This window comes from Artemia sp. Qi Xiang Cuo, chromosome 1, assembly GCF_049724085.1.
Source record: "Artemia sp. Qi Xiang Cuo chromosome 1, ASM4972408v1, whole genome shotgun sequence".
NCBI classification, from domain to species: domain Eukaryota; kingdom Metazoa; phylum Arthropoda; class Branchiopoda; order Anostraca; family Artemiidae; genus Artemia; species Artemia sp. Qi Xiang Cuo.
In genome coordinates, this window is record NC_142794.1 from 101,007,425 (window position 1) to 101,023,735 (window position 16,311).

The 16,311-nt window shown below is 35.4% G+C and overlaps 1 protein-coding gene across 2 annotated transcripts in view; it reads right to left on the minus strand.

The window, feature by feature from the left end:
* Nucleotides 1–16,311, minus strand: part of LKRSDH (lysine ketoglutarate reductase/saccharopine dehydrogenase) — a 108,536-nt gene that overhangs the window by 32,702 nt on the left and 59,523 nt on the right. For both annotated transcript variants that reach the window (XM_089088148.1, XM_089088155.1), the window contains 2 exons: nt 7,944–8,011; nt 4,348–4,475 (listed from right to left, as the gene is read on the minus strand). In XM_089088148.1, coding sequence (XP_088944274.1) covers nt 4,348–4,475; nt 7,944–8,011 — 196 coding nt within the window. The remainder of the gene's footprint in view (nt 1–4,347; nt 4,476–7,943; nt 8,012–16,311) is intronic.

The window sequence follows — 16,311 nt, forward strand, 5'->3', positions numbered from 1 at the left end:
GGTGTATGAAGAATATTACCACCACGAAGAAAACGAAATTACAAAAAATTCTGAAAAATCACCTAATTGAAACCATAAACTGAATATACACTTTTTTAACTTTTATAAGGGTCACGAAACGGAGATCAGCACCACGGGGTTGGATCTTAAGGATCTAGTGCCGTCATACTTACTTACTTATCTGCTGTACAAACATATTAATAATAAAAAAATATATATATATATATATCAACCCCCAGAAAAATGAATTAAAATACAGACAAAGGTACAACATTCTCGATTAGACCTTAAAACTACTAAAGCGAATTGCCAAATAATCGTAATCAGGCAAAGAAATATAAAATTCTACATTATATTTATCCCAATCAAGTGGAATATTTTACACACCTGACTTAATTGATTGAATTCAAAGCAACAATGGATGTAGAATTCAGGGTAATTGGGTAAATGATGCTGTACAACGCTGTCAATTTATGGTAATTGATCTTGTTTGATTAATTGCTTATAGTGACTTAATTAATTATCTGCCATTATTCGTAATTAACTGTTAGTAATGGCTTAATTTAAAATTAACAGCGTAGAAAAGAGCGCAAAAAGAGCTAAATAGAGGAGCCACTTGCGATGGCCGTCATTATTATACTTGTTGTTTGATTGATAGGCCGGGCCGTAGAACTGGAAGCAGGATGAACTACCTTCGTCGAGGTTTCAAGATGTTTTGGAATATGTGATTCATTGTTGGACGCCCTAAATGAGCTACGCCATCCATTTTTTTGTTACGGGCAAATTTACCATCGTTAAAATACAACATAATGTTTTGTCATAATTGATACTATATAATAATCGGCACTATGATAATAATTGATACAATTAATGATACTATAAAATAACTGATACTAGAGCTGATACTAGTATTGATAGCATTTCTACCCCTAAAAATTGTCTAATTGGCTTGACTTAAATCCCACCCGGCCTCTTTGGCTGATTTGGGGCTTTTTCTCTTCCCACTAGGCGACAAATGCGTTGATAGTATTCTGCTCTCTCTGGCACTAAATGGAGGAGATGGGGGAGGGTCTGACCATTGAAGTTGTCAGACCACATCTTGCAAGGTCGACCTCAAGACCGAGTGCCATCTTTCTGTCCTTCAAAGGTGACTTTAGGCAGCTTACTTGATAACATTTGTTGGATATGACCAAGCCCATGGAGTTTGCGGAATATACACTAAGTGTATACACTCGAATATACACTCAGTGTAGGTATACGAAGATTATACGCTTACCGTCAGCTTCGATTTACCAATTTCCACTTGAGTACATTACAATAGGGATTATTAGAGTTAAAAAGCCGGATCTTCGATTACTTTGACAGTGATATGCTGTCCCCGATTGACAATAGGATCTTAAAGCGCCGCTTGCTACAACAAGTCATCGCCTAATCCACTTTGAGCAATAGTCATCAGAGGTTCAGGGACTGACGAAGTAGACGACAGATTCAACATTTTCTGTTTGTTGTCCTCTTATAGTATAGTGTTGCCCTTGTAGTTAGCTGCACGGTTCTAGATACTCTAGACACACGACACGACCTTTGTTTTGGCAGTATTAATCATCATTCCAAAGGCTTCGGTTGCTGGCACTAAGCCTAGAGACGTACATTATTTTGAATGATAGATCTGACCACTGTGTTTCTATTTCCGATTCCTCTCGATCAGGAATAAAACATGAAGAGATCAAATACAGTTTCAAAAGGATATAATTAATTAAAATTAATTAAAATATAGACTATAAGATAACAGGGAATAACTAACCAAAAAAAAACACGGGACATCAATGTAAAAATACGAGATTATATATGTATGATGTACAAAGTGTTGAAGTCCTGTATCAGCCAATAATCTTATTATATGATAATTATGACCAAATATTTGAAAAAGTGTGTCCTTACGCATTAATGAGAAATAAGAATTTACCTCGCAAGTCATGGGGGACAGAAAGCCTGTTGGAAAAAATAAAGAGAATAAATAGATTGCATAATCTCAAGCTGAAGAGCATGGATGAAACTAGCCCAAAAAAATTCCACATTCTTTGTTCTCAAAAAAGAAGGAGCAAACTATAATCAAAATATGTTTCGTGTGATTTACCCCAAAGAACATGGAAGACAATAAATGGAAAAAAAAATTATGGATAATTTTCGATAATAAATGGAATGAAATATAAATGGATAAGGAAAAACTTATTCGGAAATATAAATGGAATAAAATGGAGACGATAAATGTAAAAAAATAAATGGATATAAGGATTTAATATTTCTAATAGAAAGATGGTGGAAGCATTGAACATTTTAGAAAAGTTGAACATTATCTGGTAGTTCAAACCCCTGCAGTGACACTTTATCATAGAGATTACTTAGCCTACCTAATTAAGCTGACAAAACTGTATTTATGTACCCTATCCGGTTTTGGAACGCCTAAAAGCGATTGCCAGTTTGAAAAATGGTTTTTCAACTGAAATGCGATTAGTATTTCTACTCTTCTGTTAAAAAATTTAGCTAGAGTACTATTTAGCCACTATTATGTATTTTCAACTCTTGTTTAGATGAATTCACAACTGCAAACAAAACCAACAAATTAAACTTAAACCCCCGCTTTTCGAAAACAGTCATTTGAGCCCTTTGGCTCCATTAGCTAAATATTTCCATAGTGAGGACTCGATCATATGTAACCACATCAACAACATGGGATCTTAACCCCACTATTGTCACAGCCTACCCAGGAAGGGTCTTTCAAGATTGCCTTGAAGTCTCTAATGTTTTACCCTCGTTTAAACAAAAAGAAGATAAAATAATCCAAACAATTACAGACCTAATACTATTCTATCATCAATTTCTAAAGTTTTTGAAAAGATAGCAAAAAGTAGACTTAATGAACTTTTTATACTAAATGAACTTTTTGTTGAAGAATAAGTATTTTTTCCTAATCGTTGTGGTTTTTTTTTGTTTGTTTTTTTAAGTAGTAGATCAACAGAACATGCAACTGCTGCTCTACATCATTTTTATCTGATGCTACTGATTATAGCCATTTGGAATTAACTATTCTCATTTACATTAAAAAAAAATAAAAAAAACATGAAAATTACATCAAAAGACATTAAAATTTGCTAAAAAAAAAACTTAAAAAACATTAAAATTACATTACAAAAACATCCAATATTTTTTTTATAAATTATGGAAACTTTTTCCTTAAAGAATGTGGAAGTTTTTCAATTATTTGGAATATACATAGATTCAACCTTGTCACTAAGTTCATACTATTCAACTTAGAGCAACATTGTCAAAAATCTTGGTTATTTGCAGAGATTAAAGTTTTTATTTCCATATCAAATCATGAGAATTTTATATTTCCCATCAATGGATTGTCAGTTTAAGTATTGTCGGAGTGTTTCGATGTTGACTTTTCCTTCAAAACTACAAGGGCTTCAAAGCGTTCATAGAAAATTAATAAGAATTTCAGACTATTTTCAGCACAACCTTTAGCCTGTGTCATAGCTTTTAGCATTAGCACAACCATTTTAGCATGTAAACATACAAAAAAGGATGTACGAAAAACCTTTAAAAAACGCATCAAAAATTTCTTTATAGGCTTTTTTGTTCCATTGTTACGAGTCGGACAAATATTTCGGGGGAGGGTTCAGCCCCCCCCCCTCCTAGATACGTCTTTTTGCCTAATAATTGAAAATTTCAACTTACTTTAGCCCTTACTTATTTTTTGCCTCCAGAGGCCCATAAAGTTTCTAAGGAGAGCTGCCAGGCTGAACTCACGTGTACCACCGCCCTCACATCTTCCCATCCAGGTTGCATATATACTTTGTAACATTGGAGGTAAAGGGTGTAGCTAAATTTCTGGGGTATTCTTCACTACGCCTGTTCTTTTGAATCCAATATTCTGCGACAAGAGGACAGCTTTAGAAAGCCAAATTTAAGGCATTCAGATGGCGTGATCTCGGTACCTCTATATGCGGCACTTTGCTTGTGATTAATGGTTGAAACCCTCACAGTCGCATTCAGAGTCCTCTGTGCCCAGTGGAGCCTTAAAAGCCGACGCGGGAAAGTGTTCTTAACTCTCAGTAATGTCTTCTCTGATTTCCAGTTCAGGTGCCAGTTTTTTTAATCGCAAAAAAACATAGCAAACAACCGACTTAAAGTTACCAATTTTACGTCTCTATCTGATCATTCACGATGTTTTTAAATCATAAAAATTTGCCAATTGATCAGTTGGCTCCTTTTGATTTCACCCCATACAACACCAAGATAAAAACATTAAATAGGAAAATAATGGGGGTGAAACTTGGAACTTACCAACTACCAAATTGATATCTTTATAACGAGAGAGGTATTCTACTAGGGGTGCACTAACATATCCAGCACCAAGGACCAAAACTTGTTTTTCTCTTCCAGGTCCTGGTACTTTATGACGACTAGCTCTCCTGCAAAACAAAAACATGGGGAATTAAAATCAAACAGTCAAGTTTGAATTTAACAAATAAACTAATATTGATGAATAGATTTTTTTTTGGTGTAACTGAATTTTATAGCGATCCTCCAACGCTTATATTCTTTTGAAACTTTTTGTTATTCTATTTTTCAAGGGTATCAATGTTTCAACACAAGAGAACAATTTTGCTGTCATTCGATACCTGGAATTCAGCTTTATCCATCAACCAAATTAAATTTGATATCTTCTTTACAGTTTCTCTTTTTAGACTGAAAAATACCTTCAACATTGGTTGAAAATCATTAAGAAAAGAATTTTTTCCCTTTTTACACAAATTTGTATAAAGTTATCTAAGATAAGTGAAGGAAGCCGGGAGGGTGTAAAGAGGGATCATTTGAATAGATTGAGATGGAGGAGGAGCGTGCATAACTGTGCTGGCTTCAGGTGGCTCGGTGCTGCAGTGATTTGTTAGTAGTAGTAGTAGTATCTAAAATAAAGCTCGAGTACAGTAATATCATAATTCTAGCTCAGTGAATGGATAGACATAGAAATCATGAGCCCAGTGACATAAGTATCCTTCGGTTAAAATTACAACTGTAGGCCTTTATATGCTAGACCATACAGGTAGCTCAATAATACATTCCTCACAATCTCAAAGGGGGTAATAAAAATTGTTTTTGAAAATGAGGAGTTCTTAGAAGAAGGCCCAAAAGTTTTGGCTGTGCAAAACCTTCCAGTTGGTGGCCCTGTTTTTATTAAATAATAAAAAACAAGTTTTTTAAACTGAAAGTAAGGAGCGACATTAAAACTTAAAACGAACAGAAATTATTCCGTATATGAAAGGGGCTGTCCCCTCCGCCCCCCCGAGCGCTGTTCGCAAAAGTTTTTTATTTTTTTAAAAAATAAAGTTTGACAGAGTCAAACTTTAGCGTAAAGAGCGAGGCGTTGAGGAGGGGAGAGCCCCTTTCATATACGGAATAATTTCTATTCGTTTTAAGTTTTAATGTCGCTCCTTACTTTCAGTTTAAAAAACTAGTTTTTTTATTTAATTTCTGATCGTTTTTTAGTTAATGCAGCTTTTATTTTGGCTCACCGTCATTGAATAAGTAAACAAAATTTGCAGAAAAATTTTACTTTTCTTTTGCTAAATGGATGTCTCTTTGGTTATGACGTAATTTACAAATTAACTTACGTAACTAACTTCTATATTCGTATATTTTTCTTCTGGCAAAAAATACAAAGTTGCATATTTTTGCAGATATGAGCTTTAAATTTATGTAAAAGGGTTTTCTGATACGCTGAATCTGACGGTGCGATTTTCATTAAAATTCTTTCACTTGTGGGGGATGTTTCCCCCCCTCTTTAAAAAATCGGGTAAATTTTCTCAGGCTCGTAGCCTTTGAAGAGTAATACTAAACTTAATAAAATTTATATATTTAGAATCAGCATTATAAGCCCATTCTTTTGATGCATTTATTGACATCAAAGTTCCGTTTTTAAAAGTTTCGATTACTATTGAGCCGTATCGCTTGCTTTTTTTATTGTTTTTTTTTTATTACGTATATGTTATTACGTATATGATGGGGTTCTCCCCTTAGTCAATACCACGCTCTTTACGTTAAAAGTTTAAAAAAATTTTAATTCACAAACCCTTGAATCACAAAGGCCGTTTAATTAGAATAGATAGCTCTTTTGAAAGCACTAAAAAAAAAACTGTACCGTAAAGAGTGAGGTATTGACTTGGGGGAGAACCCCCTCATATACGTAATAATTTCTGTTCATTTTAAGTTCTAATGTTGCTCCTTTCAGTTGAAAAAACTTGTTTTTTTTATTTAATTTCTGATCGTTTTTTAAATAATGCTTGGAAATCCGGCGCACCCTTCATAGAATTGTCCCTTACCCCAAAGAAACATTCTCCACGGACATACTCTCCCGAGTACCCCCCTCCTCCAGCCCCCCCCCCCCCATCAGAAAAAAATTCTTCCTGAAAATGTCTGTATACTCCCCAATAACCAATACAATATGTAAGCAATGGGCAAAGCTCATAACTTGCAGCCCTTCCCCTGGGAACTGTGGGGGATTAAGTCATCGTAAAAGACATATTTATTAGATTTTCGACTATGCTGAACAAAATAGCTATCTCAAAATTTTAATTGGGTGACTTTGACAAAAAAAATGAGCGTGGGAGGGGGCCTAGTTGCCCTCCATTTTTTTTGGTCACTTAAAAAGGGCTCTAGAACTTTTAATTTCCGTTCCAATGAGCCCTCTTACAATATTCTAGGACCACTGGGTCAATACGATTACCCCTGGAAAAAAAAAACAAATAAACTCGCATCCGTTATCTTTTTTCTGGCCAAAAATACAAAATTCCACATTTTTGTAGATAAGAGCTTGAAACCTCTACAGTAGGGTTCTCTGATACGCTGAATATGATGGTGTGAATTTCAATAAGGTTCTATAACTTTTAGAGGGTCTTTCCCTCTTTTTTCGAAAATCAGCCAAACTTTCTCAGGCGCGTAACTTTTGATGGGTAAAACTAAACTTGATGAAACTTATATATTTGAAATCAGCATAAACATATGATTCTTTTGATGTATCTATTGGTATCAAAATTCCGTGTTTTAGGGTTTTGGTTACCATTGAGCCGGGTCGCTCCTTACTTACAGTTCGTTACCACGAACTGTTTGATATTGTATATCAAGTTCCACTTTAATTTCTCTTCATTGTGAGAAATATTTTTGGGTTAAGTCTGTAACATAGGCGCTAGGGGTGGCAGCTCTCCTCTTATTACAGAAAGATTCTAAGTACAACATAAGAGATTCCATTCAAATGCTTCATTTGCTGCACAGGATACATATGTTGCACAGGATAGGCACAGGGTTGGGGGGTATCCGATGCATAAATTCAGTTTTTTTCGAAGATCTCTAGTCGACAACCGTGAGAATGATGACCCTTAAATTAAAATTTTAACTATCATACTTCGCCTCCGTCCTAAGTTATTTTTTTAGGTGTAACTAAAGATTATCTAAAGAGAAGAGTAATTATAAGATACTAAATAAAATCTCCATACAATAAATGTTGGAAAATACATCATATAAGATCGACGGTGCTATTGATGACACATATAATTCAAACTTGCCAGACAACTACCCAATCATCCAGAGAAGGAAAGAAGGAAAGAGAGAGAGAATATAAAAATAGAGGGGGAGAGTAAAGAAAGAGGAAGAAAATAAAGAAAGAGGGGGAAAGTAAAGAAAGAGATAGAGTAAAGAGAGAGAGAGAGAGAGAGAGAGAGAGAGAGAGAGAGAGAGAGAGAGAGAGAGAGAGAGAGAGAGAGAGAGAGAGAGAGCGGGGGGAGGAGATAAAAAGGACACAGCGCATAATATTATAGAAAGCTAGAAATAGGAGCTTTGGTGATCAGTATGCAGCAGAGAAAATAATAGCGATAAAACCTCCTTACTTCTCCTGTCTTAGATCCTGAATATACTTAAAATTATCCGTGAGTTGTCCATTAGAAGTTATAACAGCCTGAAATGGAAATATTGGAGTTATTAAAAACCTTTGTTTGTTCTTTCTCTTCAACAGGCCCTACGCCAAAAGTCCAAAAAAGAATACAGGAGTAACATCTTCATACATTTTTATAGCTACGTACGGCGATACGACTATAAGCTCACATGTGTTTTTTTTTTTTTTTTGTTAAACTAATAACGAAGTTGAATATCAAAATGCGTTTAGGCCAGTTCTTCTATTTTTTCAACTTAGATCTTGGTTCGTTTTTACCTATTTATTATTATTATTATCTTTAATACCCATTCGGAGTTCTTTCCCTCATACCCTCATGAAAAGTGAGAGGTCTTTATACACTTATTGCAGATATGAGTCTCCCTCATACGTGCAATAAGTGTATTATTAACGTACCCGTAAATAATACATATTTCTTGAATACAGATATGTTTCTTGAAGACACACACTATATAAGATATTCTTCCCTTCGAGGTAATAATGATAAAAGTTACATGTCAAGAGAAAGAAATCCGGGAAAAGATACACGTCCAGAAATACACTACATCATATGGAACTACCCGTTCTTCAGAATTACTGAGTTTTTACTTATAAACTATCGAAAGAGGGAATATAGACAAATTTACTTCATCAACTAAGCAGATTTTGGAGATAATTCTGGAGCATGGGCGCCCATAAGCTGAATTTTAGAGGGGGGGGGAGCTTACCGGGTCTAATCGGCACTTCAATTGCTGTACAATAGAAATCTCAAAACAAAAATTTAAAATATAAGCCAGCAATATTCAGCCAGTAGGGGGGAGGGAAGCTGAAGCCCCCCTCTGCACCTCCACCATATAGGCGCCAATGTTCTTAAATAAAGTTTTACACTATCAGAATGACAATAAAGTGAAAATAAGGGATGATTGGCTAATGATTTTGATTTATGATTTTGATTGTGTTTGGACTAAACATTAAAATTTAAATACGCCGTATAGATCAGCATACCGCTTAAAATATCATTTAATAGATTAAAATATCAATTAAATGAAAACTATATGCCTGAAAATCAATAGCTGAAAGTGAGCTTCAAATGAGCTGATACGCGTAAATAAACTGGGCATCTTCAGATTTTCATTCGATAATATTTGGGACCTATTCTGGCCGAAATCGTTGTTTAATGGCAACGCTGGGAGAAATTGGCACTCCGCAGTGCTGTGAACTCTTTTGTTATAGCCTATGTATTAGAGCAGAATTAATAAAAAAAAAGTGATCCGTCTCCAATGCATTTAGTTCTCTTTCCTAGGTCTCATCATATACAGAAAATCTACGTAGAAACTTTGGGGAGGTTTAATTAAAGGTGAACAGAAAGTTTATCCCCAATGGAGGAAAATTAACCATCCCCTTAGCCCCCCATAGGTTCTCAGCCCCAAACAGAAGCGGATAAAAATTTCAAGCTAGTAGTTTTAATCAGATTGGTCATTCCAAAAGACATGTATAAAAAAGCAGATTAAACAATGGTGCCCCTAGAGTAGATATGATTGCGTCATTTAGGGGGGGGGGGCACTTTAATAGAAAGAATCTAATAAACAAAAAATATGATTTCCAAAAACTCAAAACATACAATGATATATGGTATATTAATAATATATTAAAAAACGAAAAAAGATGAAAATATATAATGAACAGTCCTTCACGTCTTTTTAACGAAAACTTAAAACTTTTGACAAAGAATCACACCCGACAACAAATTTTTTTATACAAGAATTCCTAGAATTGCGGGCCTATCCAAGATATTTTTGGAAGGAGGAAGTGTTTTATTAGGGGCGGGGGGTTCAAACCCGGTACCCCCTCCCCCTGGACAAGAACTTACCAGCCACACTACAAACTTCTTGTCCTTGCGATGGACTGAAAGTTGCCTGCTTAAAAAAGATTGGTCAATTTGCAGAAAAACCGTGCAATCTATTAGTCGGGCATTACAATAAGCTACAAAGGAACGCAATAAAATACGTTTTCTATTGATCACAAGATTTCCACAGAATTTTGAAGTTCAAAAAAACTTTTGACAGAATTTTAGCACAGAGAAGCTTTTAGTCGCTTTCTTTGATATTTTGTAACTATTTTCTTGTTCCCCTTGAGTATTTGCCGACAGTATCAATTTTTTTTTTTTTTTTAATTTTAAGTGACAAAGCCCCAAGTTCTTATTATCGCTTTGACTTTTTATAAATTATCTTCCTTCAAAAGGACTGAAAAAAGAACTGATGAGGTATAAATACGTATCGTCAATCTAATTTTTCCTTTTGCATTCAGAATAGCAGTATCATCAGCATGACGTCATTTAGTGATGACGTCATATCAAGTTCCATAAACATCATACGAATGCAGATAACATGCCATCCTCCTGGCACAAACCACTATGACGTCATTTTATCATTATATATAAATCGTCCAGGCAGCAGTAATCAGTTACAAAGAACAAGTAATACATGCAAAATGTCAATGATTAGGTGTGTTACGATTGGGATTCCAGTCTTATTTGCAGGAATAGCAGTTGGGTCGGCCACTAAAGAGTATAGAGTATCCAAAATGGGTGAAAATCAAACTGAAGATAAAGACGGGCTTAACTCTCGAAAGAAGAAGATTGAACACAAACCAGCCAATAAGGCTATGGCTTTCTACACTCCAGCCTCAAAGGAGTTAATTCAAATTAAGCCAGAAATTAAAGTTGACCATGGTACTCTTGCTGATAAAAAGAAGATAGAAAAAGGAAAGGAAGAAGTCTTTAATGAGCTGAGGTCACAAAAAGAATCAGAAGAAATTGTTGGACCTTCGAAAATGGGTGAAAATATAGCTGAAGATAAAGAAGGGCTTAACTCTCGAAAGAAGAAGATTGAACACAAACCAGCCAATGAGGCTATGGCTTTCCACACTCCAACCTCAATGGAGTTAATTCAAATTAAGCCAGAAATTAAAGTTGACCATGGTACTCTTGTTGATAAAAATAAGATAGAAAAAGGAAAGGAAGAAGTCTTTACTGAGCTGAGGTCACAAAAAGAATCAGAAGAAATTGTTGGACCTTCGAAAATGGGTGAAAATATAGCTGTAGATAAAGAAGGGCTTAACTTTCGAAAGAAGAAGATTGAACACAAACCAGCCAACGAGGCTATGGCTTTCCACACTCCAGCCTCAAAGGAGCTAGTTCAAATTAAGCCGGAAATTAACGCTGACCATGGTACTCTTGCTAATAAAAAGAAGATAGAAAAAGTAAAGGAAGAAGTCGTTACTGAGCTTAGGTCACAAAAAGAATCAGAGGAAATTGTTGTATCTTCGACTACGAAGAAGGTGGCTGGAGCTGATGAAGATACTACAGTTAATGCTCCTGCCTCAAAGAAGCAAACTAAAATTATACCTCAAATTAAAGTTGACAGTGCTACTCTGACTGATAAAAATAAGATGGCCAAAATAAAAAAAGAAATGGTTACTGAGCAGGATTCGCAAAAAAAATCAGAGGAAATTTTTGGGTCTTCTACCATGAAAGAAGTGGTTGGAGCTGCTGAAGACACTCCTGCTGCGAAAAAGAAACACAAAAATGAGAAGACGGAGGAGGTAGAGAGAGGAACTAAGGATGATAAGCAGAGTTATATCCAAATGAATAATGTTTTTAAAGAAGGTTGGAATTATTTTGCGGACACAAGCATAAGAAATGAAGGATTTAACAAAGGCAGAGGGAGGTCAGTTCTTAACCAAGGCAGACAAACTTCAGATTTTTACAGTAACAGGCCCTATTTTAAGAGAGGCAGAGGAAGTAGTGACAGCCGCGACTTAAGAAGAAAAACTGAGGAAGAGAAACAGAGTTTCCAAACGAATAATAACTTAAACAAAGGTGAGAAGTTGAGCTACCCAAACTGGGACAAGGCGATATTTTTGGTGTTACTATTTCTGTTTACGGCTCTTTATTTACTTGACATTTACGCGAGATTTCTTTTCTTTATATATAAAGTTCGCAACAACCGTGAACTGAAAACTCGAACTGTAAGTGCTGATTTAATAACCAGCAAAAAAAATGAGAATAACATAAAGTCAAACAGTTACGAGCAGTGTGTATATAAGACATGTGCGGCATGTGAGACATGTATATAGAATATGACATATAGAAGACATGTGAGCAGTTCATAAGATTTGCAATGGTATTGGAAAAACTTTGGTAAAGAAATATTGTTCAGTTCTATTTTTGATTAAATTTCTATTATCTCACAAGTATGCTTTTATTTTTTACGTAAGACTGAATTTGTTAATAGGAAGAAAATAAGAAAAGACTAGCTTCTGAAGAAGAAAAGCTGAAATAGAACAAAAGGAAGAGACAAGTCTTACATTTCCGCTAACTTTGTTTATATTCCCTACCCTTAGTACATACTATTCTATTAATGAAAATTTCAAATTTCTGCAATGATTGGAGCTTTATAATGGGACACCAATTATAAAATGACAAGGAAGTGCAAATATTACCCCCTAGATTTGAAGAAATACCTTTTTTCTATCTTCATAAAAAATATATCCTTGTCTCTTCCTCTATTTTTTTTGGAAAATGGTGCTGCTGCTTGTTTTGTTCTAGAAAAAGTTGAAGCAAAACTAAAAACTTTTCTTATAGAGAAAAAAATGCGAGGGGCACTCAGTCTACACCAGGTCAAATCAGTACACCGAATCATTTACACCAGGTGGCACGTATCAAGCGTGGCAGATCTGTGCCAAGCATGACGGAACTGTGCGACACACGTGAGATTCCAAGATGTACACCAGGTGCCGAGAGGTGAGTAACCCCTCGGAAAGTAGTGCACATGACTAATTCACTACATGGTTCTTTTACATCTCATTCATTTTTTTTTCACCTCATTGCTTAACTTTGGCGGTTTCAAATTTAGCATCAACATAGACATGTAGGATTACCCATTTTTCCATGCAATTGTTTTCTAGGCTTTTTTTCTAGTCACAAAATAACCTCTACAGTGTAGTTATCTGATATGTTGAATCTAAAGGTGTCATTTTCATCAAGACCGCTTAGATTCAGGAGTGTTTTCTTTTTTTTCGATATTCAAACAGGCTCGTTGCTTTTGATGGGTAACATTAATTTTTCAAATTTTATGTACTTGAAATCAGTATAAAAAAAATTAATTTTTTTACAGCTTCAGTTTCTATTGGGCTGGCTCGCTCCTTAATTACAGTTGATTTTTTTTCTTAAGTCCACATTAGATTTACTAAAAAAAAATCTTTCTAATAAGTTAAACAAAGGTGAGAAGTTGAGCTACCCAACTTGGGACAAAATGATATTTTTGGTGTTACTATTCCTGTTTTTGGCTCTTTCTTTCATGATTTCGTCCCAAACAATATACACCACGGTGTCTTCCTGCAAAAACGATGGTAGGGAGAAGACAAAGGGGGGGGGGGCATTTAACGGGTCACAGGCCCAATTTTGGGTCCTAAGACTAAAAACCTTACATTATTTTGGTTTGAACAAGGCGCAGCATGCCTAACCTTTCACTAAAAGATTGACAATAGGGGACAGAGGGGGTTGGGATATTAAGGAAACTCAAGGCCCGCAATGAACTTCCAATCATAAAGATTGAAAGGCATTGCACAATTTCACTCCCAAGAAGGTGAAACATGCCTACCCCTTTAATAAAAAATTGTCTGTAAGAGGCAAGGGGGACAAGGGGTAGGGTTAACAGACGGAACATTGGCCTACTTCTGTATCTTCTTCAATCATACAAATTGAAAATACGCATAAATATGAGATGGGAGGTGTGGGGGTGGTGTGATGAATTTTTTAGTAGAACCATTATTCAATTGTTTCGCTGTCAGTAAAAACAAAGGAGTTGCCATCCCCTCGAAATTTACAAAATGATGTACCTCATGAAAAATTGTTTAGTGCCAACACATGTCGATACGATTACCCCTGGAAAAAACTGAAAACGACTTTGGGAAGCAAATGAGCGTGGGAGGGGGCCTAGTTGCCCTCCAATTTTTTTGGTCACTTAAAAAGAACTCTAGAATTTTTAATTTCTGTTTGAATGAGCCCTCTCGCAATATTCTAGGACCACTGGGTCGATTCCATCACCCCTGAAAAAAAAAGATCTTTCTTCTGGCAAAAAATACAAAATTCCCCATTTTTGCAGATGAAAGATTGAAACCTCAACAATAGGGTTCTCTGATACGCTGAATATGTTGTGTGATTTTCATTAGGATTCTATGACTTTTAGGAGGTGTTTCCCCCTTTTTCTGAAAATAAGATAAATTTTCTCAGGCTCGTAACCTTTGATGGGTAAGATTATACTTAATAAAACTTATATATTTGATATCAGCATAAAAATCAAATTATTTCGATATATCTATTGGTATCAAAATTTCGTTTTTTAAAGTTTTGATTACAATTGAGCCGGGTCACTCCTCACTTCAGTTCGCTGCCACGAACTGTTTGACAACTGATAGGCACCACCACGAAGCTCTTATGACCATGCCAGAAGTAGAGTTAAAAAATATGCAGCTCCCTCAGCAAGAAAATTTTTCACGTTTGTTCAAAATAATTACGAAAATCTCAAAATATAATAAAAAAGTAGAATTGTATTGAAAAAATATCGAAAAAAAAGCAAAACAAAACAATAAAATGCTTAAAAACGTAATTTTTGGAGTTAGAGACCCCTAACGCGTGCTACATCTGTTTTAGCCCAAAACAAAAAATAATAACAACAATGACTCATCTTTAGGATTCAGAATATAGACAGTTTGTTATGATACCCTTTCAATTTCACAGTTTCAAAAAGTAAGCTATGGATATGGATAAAGGTCCTTATATGCCAATTTTCGGCTTATAGGCAAAATTCGATCTCTTCTAAATTTTCGCGAACCGGTGCCCCCAGATTTTCAGAATAAGCGCTATGATTTACCCTAGACACCATCCTCAAACCAACCGCAGCAGAAGTGGGCAACCCCCCGAAAGAAATAGTCCTCTGGATTATTTGAATTTTCACCCACCTATTGTTCAATTAAGCAATATTTCAACATTTCTTTTTGCCATCCCGTCATTAGGATTGTTTGAATTCAAACTCTCTGCTAAAATTTGAACCAAAAAGGTGATTTAACGCCAGCAATTGGAGGCTCATACAATTTGGATTTTTTTGGACGAAAAATTTAAATTTAAATATGTCGTATCGATCAGCATACCCCTTAAAAGACAATCATTTAACAGATCAAAATATTAATTGAATGAACACTTTATGCCTGAAAATCCATAGTTGAAAGTGAGCTTTAAATGAACTGATACGCCTAAATGGACTGGCCATCTTTAGATTTTCACTCGATAATATTTGGGACCTATTCTGCCGAAAATCGTTGTTTAATGGCAATAATGGGAGAAATCGACACTTCGCTGTGAACTCTTTTGTTATAGTTTATTTATTAGTCCAGACTTAATTTAAAAAAGTGATCCGTCTCCAATGCATTTAGTTCTCTTTTCTAGGTCTCATCATATACAATAAATCTACGTAGAAACTTTGGGGAGGGCTAATTAAAGGTGAATAAAAAGTTTATCCCCAATGGAGGACAATTAACCATCCCCTTAGCCTCCCCTCCCCTCCCCTCCGCATAGGTTCTCAGCCCCACGCAGAAGCTGATAAACATTTCAAGCTAGCAGTTTTAATCACATTTGTCTTTCCAAAAGACGTGTATCAAAAGGCGGATTAAGCAATGGTGCCCCTAGGGTAAATGCAGTGGCGTTGTTTTTTTTTTTTGGGGGGGGGGGGGTAAACACTTTAATAGAACAAAAACAAATAACAAAAGAAAAAATTGGATTTCCTATAATACGAAACATACAATGATATATAGTATATAAATAATATATTCAAAAAGAAAAAAAATATGGAGTTAACAGCCCTTCGCATCTCTTTTACATAAACTTAAAACTTTTGACATAAAATCACATCCGACAACAAATTTTTGTTGATCTAAGAATTCCTAGAAGCGCGGGCATATCCAAGATATTTTTGGAAGGAGGGATTGTTTTATTAGAGGGGGGGGGGGTTCACACACGGTAGCCCCCCCCCTCGATAAGGCCTTGCCAGCCATACTACAAATTTCTTCTAAATTTTCCACGCGATGCTCAACTTCTCACCTTTGTTTAACTTATTGGATCAATGTATTTCTCAATGAAATACATTGAGAAAATGGTGTTTCTCAATGTCAACATAAAAAAAGGTTTTTTCGATATCTAGGGAACAAATGCCTCCCTCGCTCTAATTCGCGCCACCACTGAATTGTGTAAAGGTGTCAAATGATGAAGA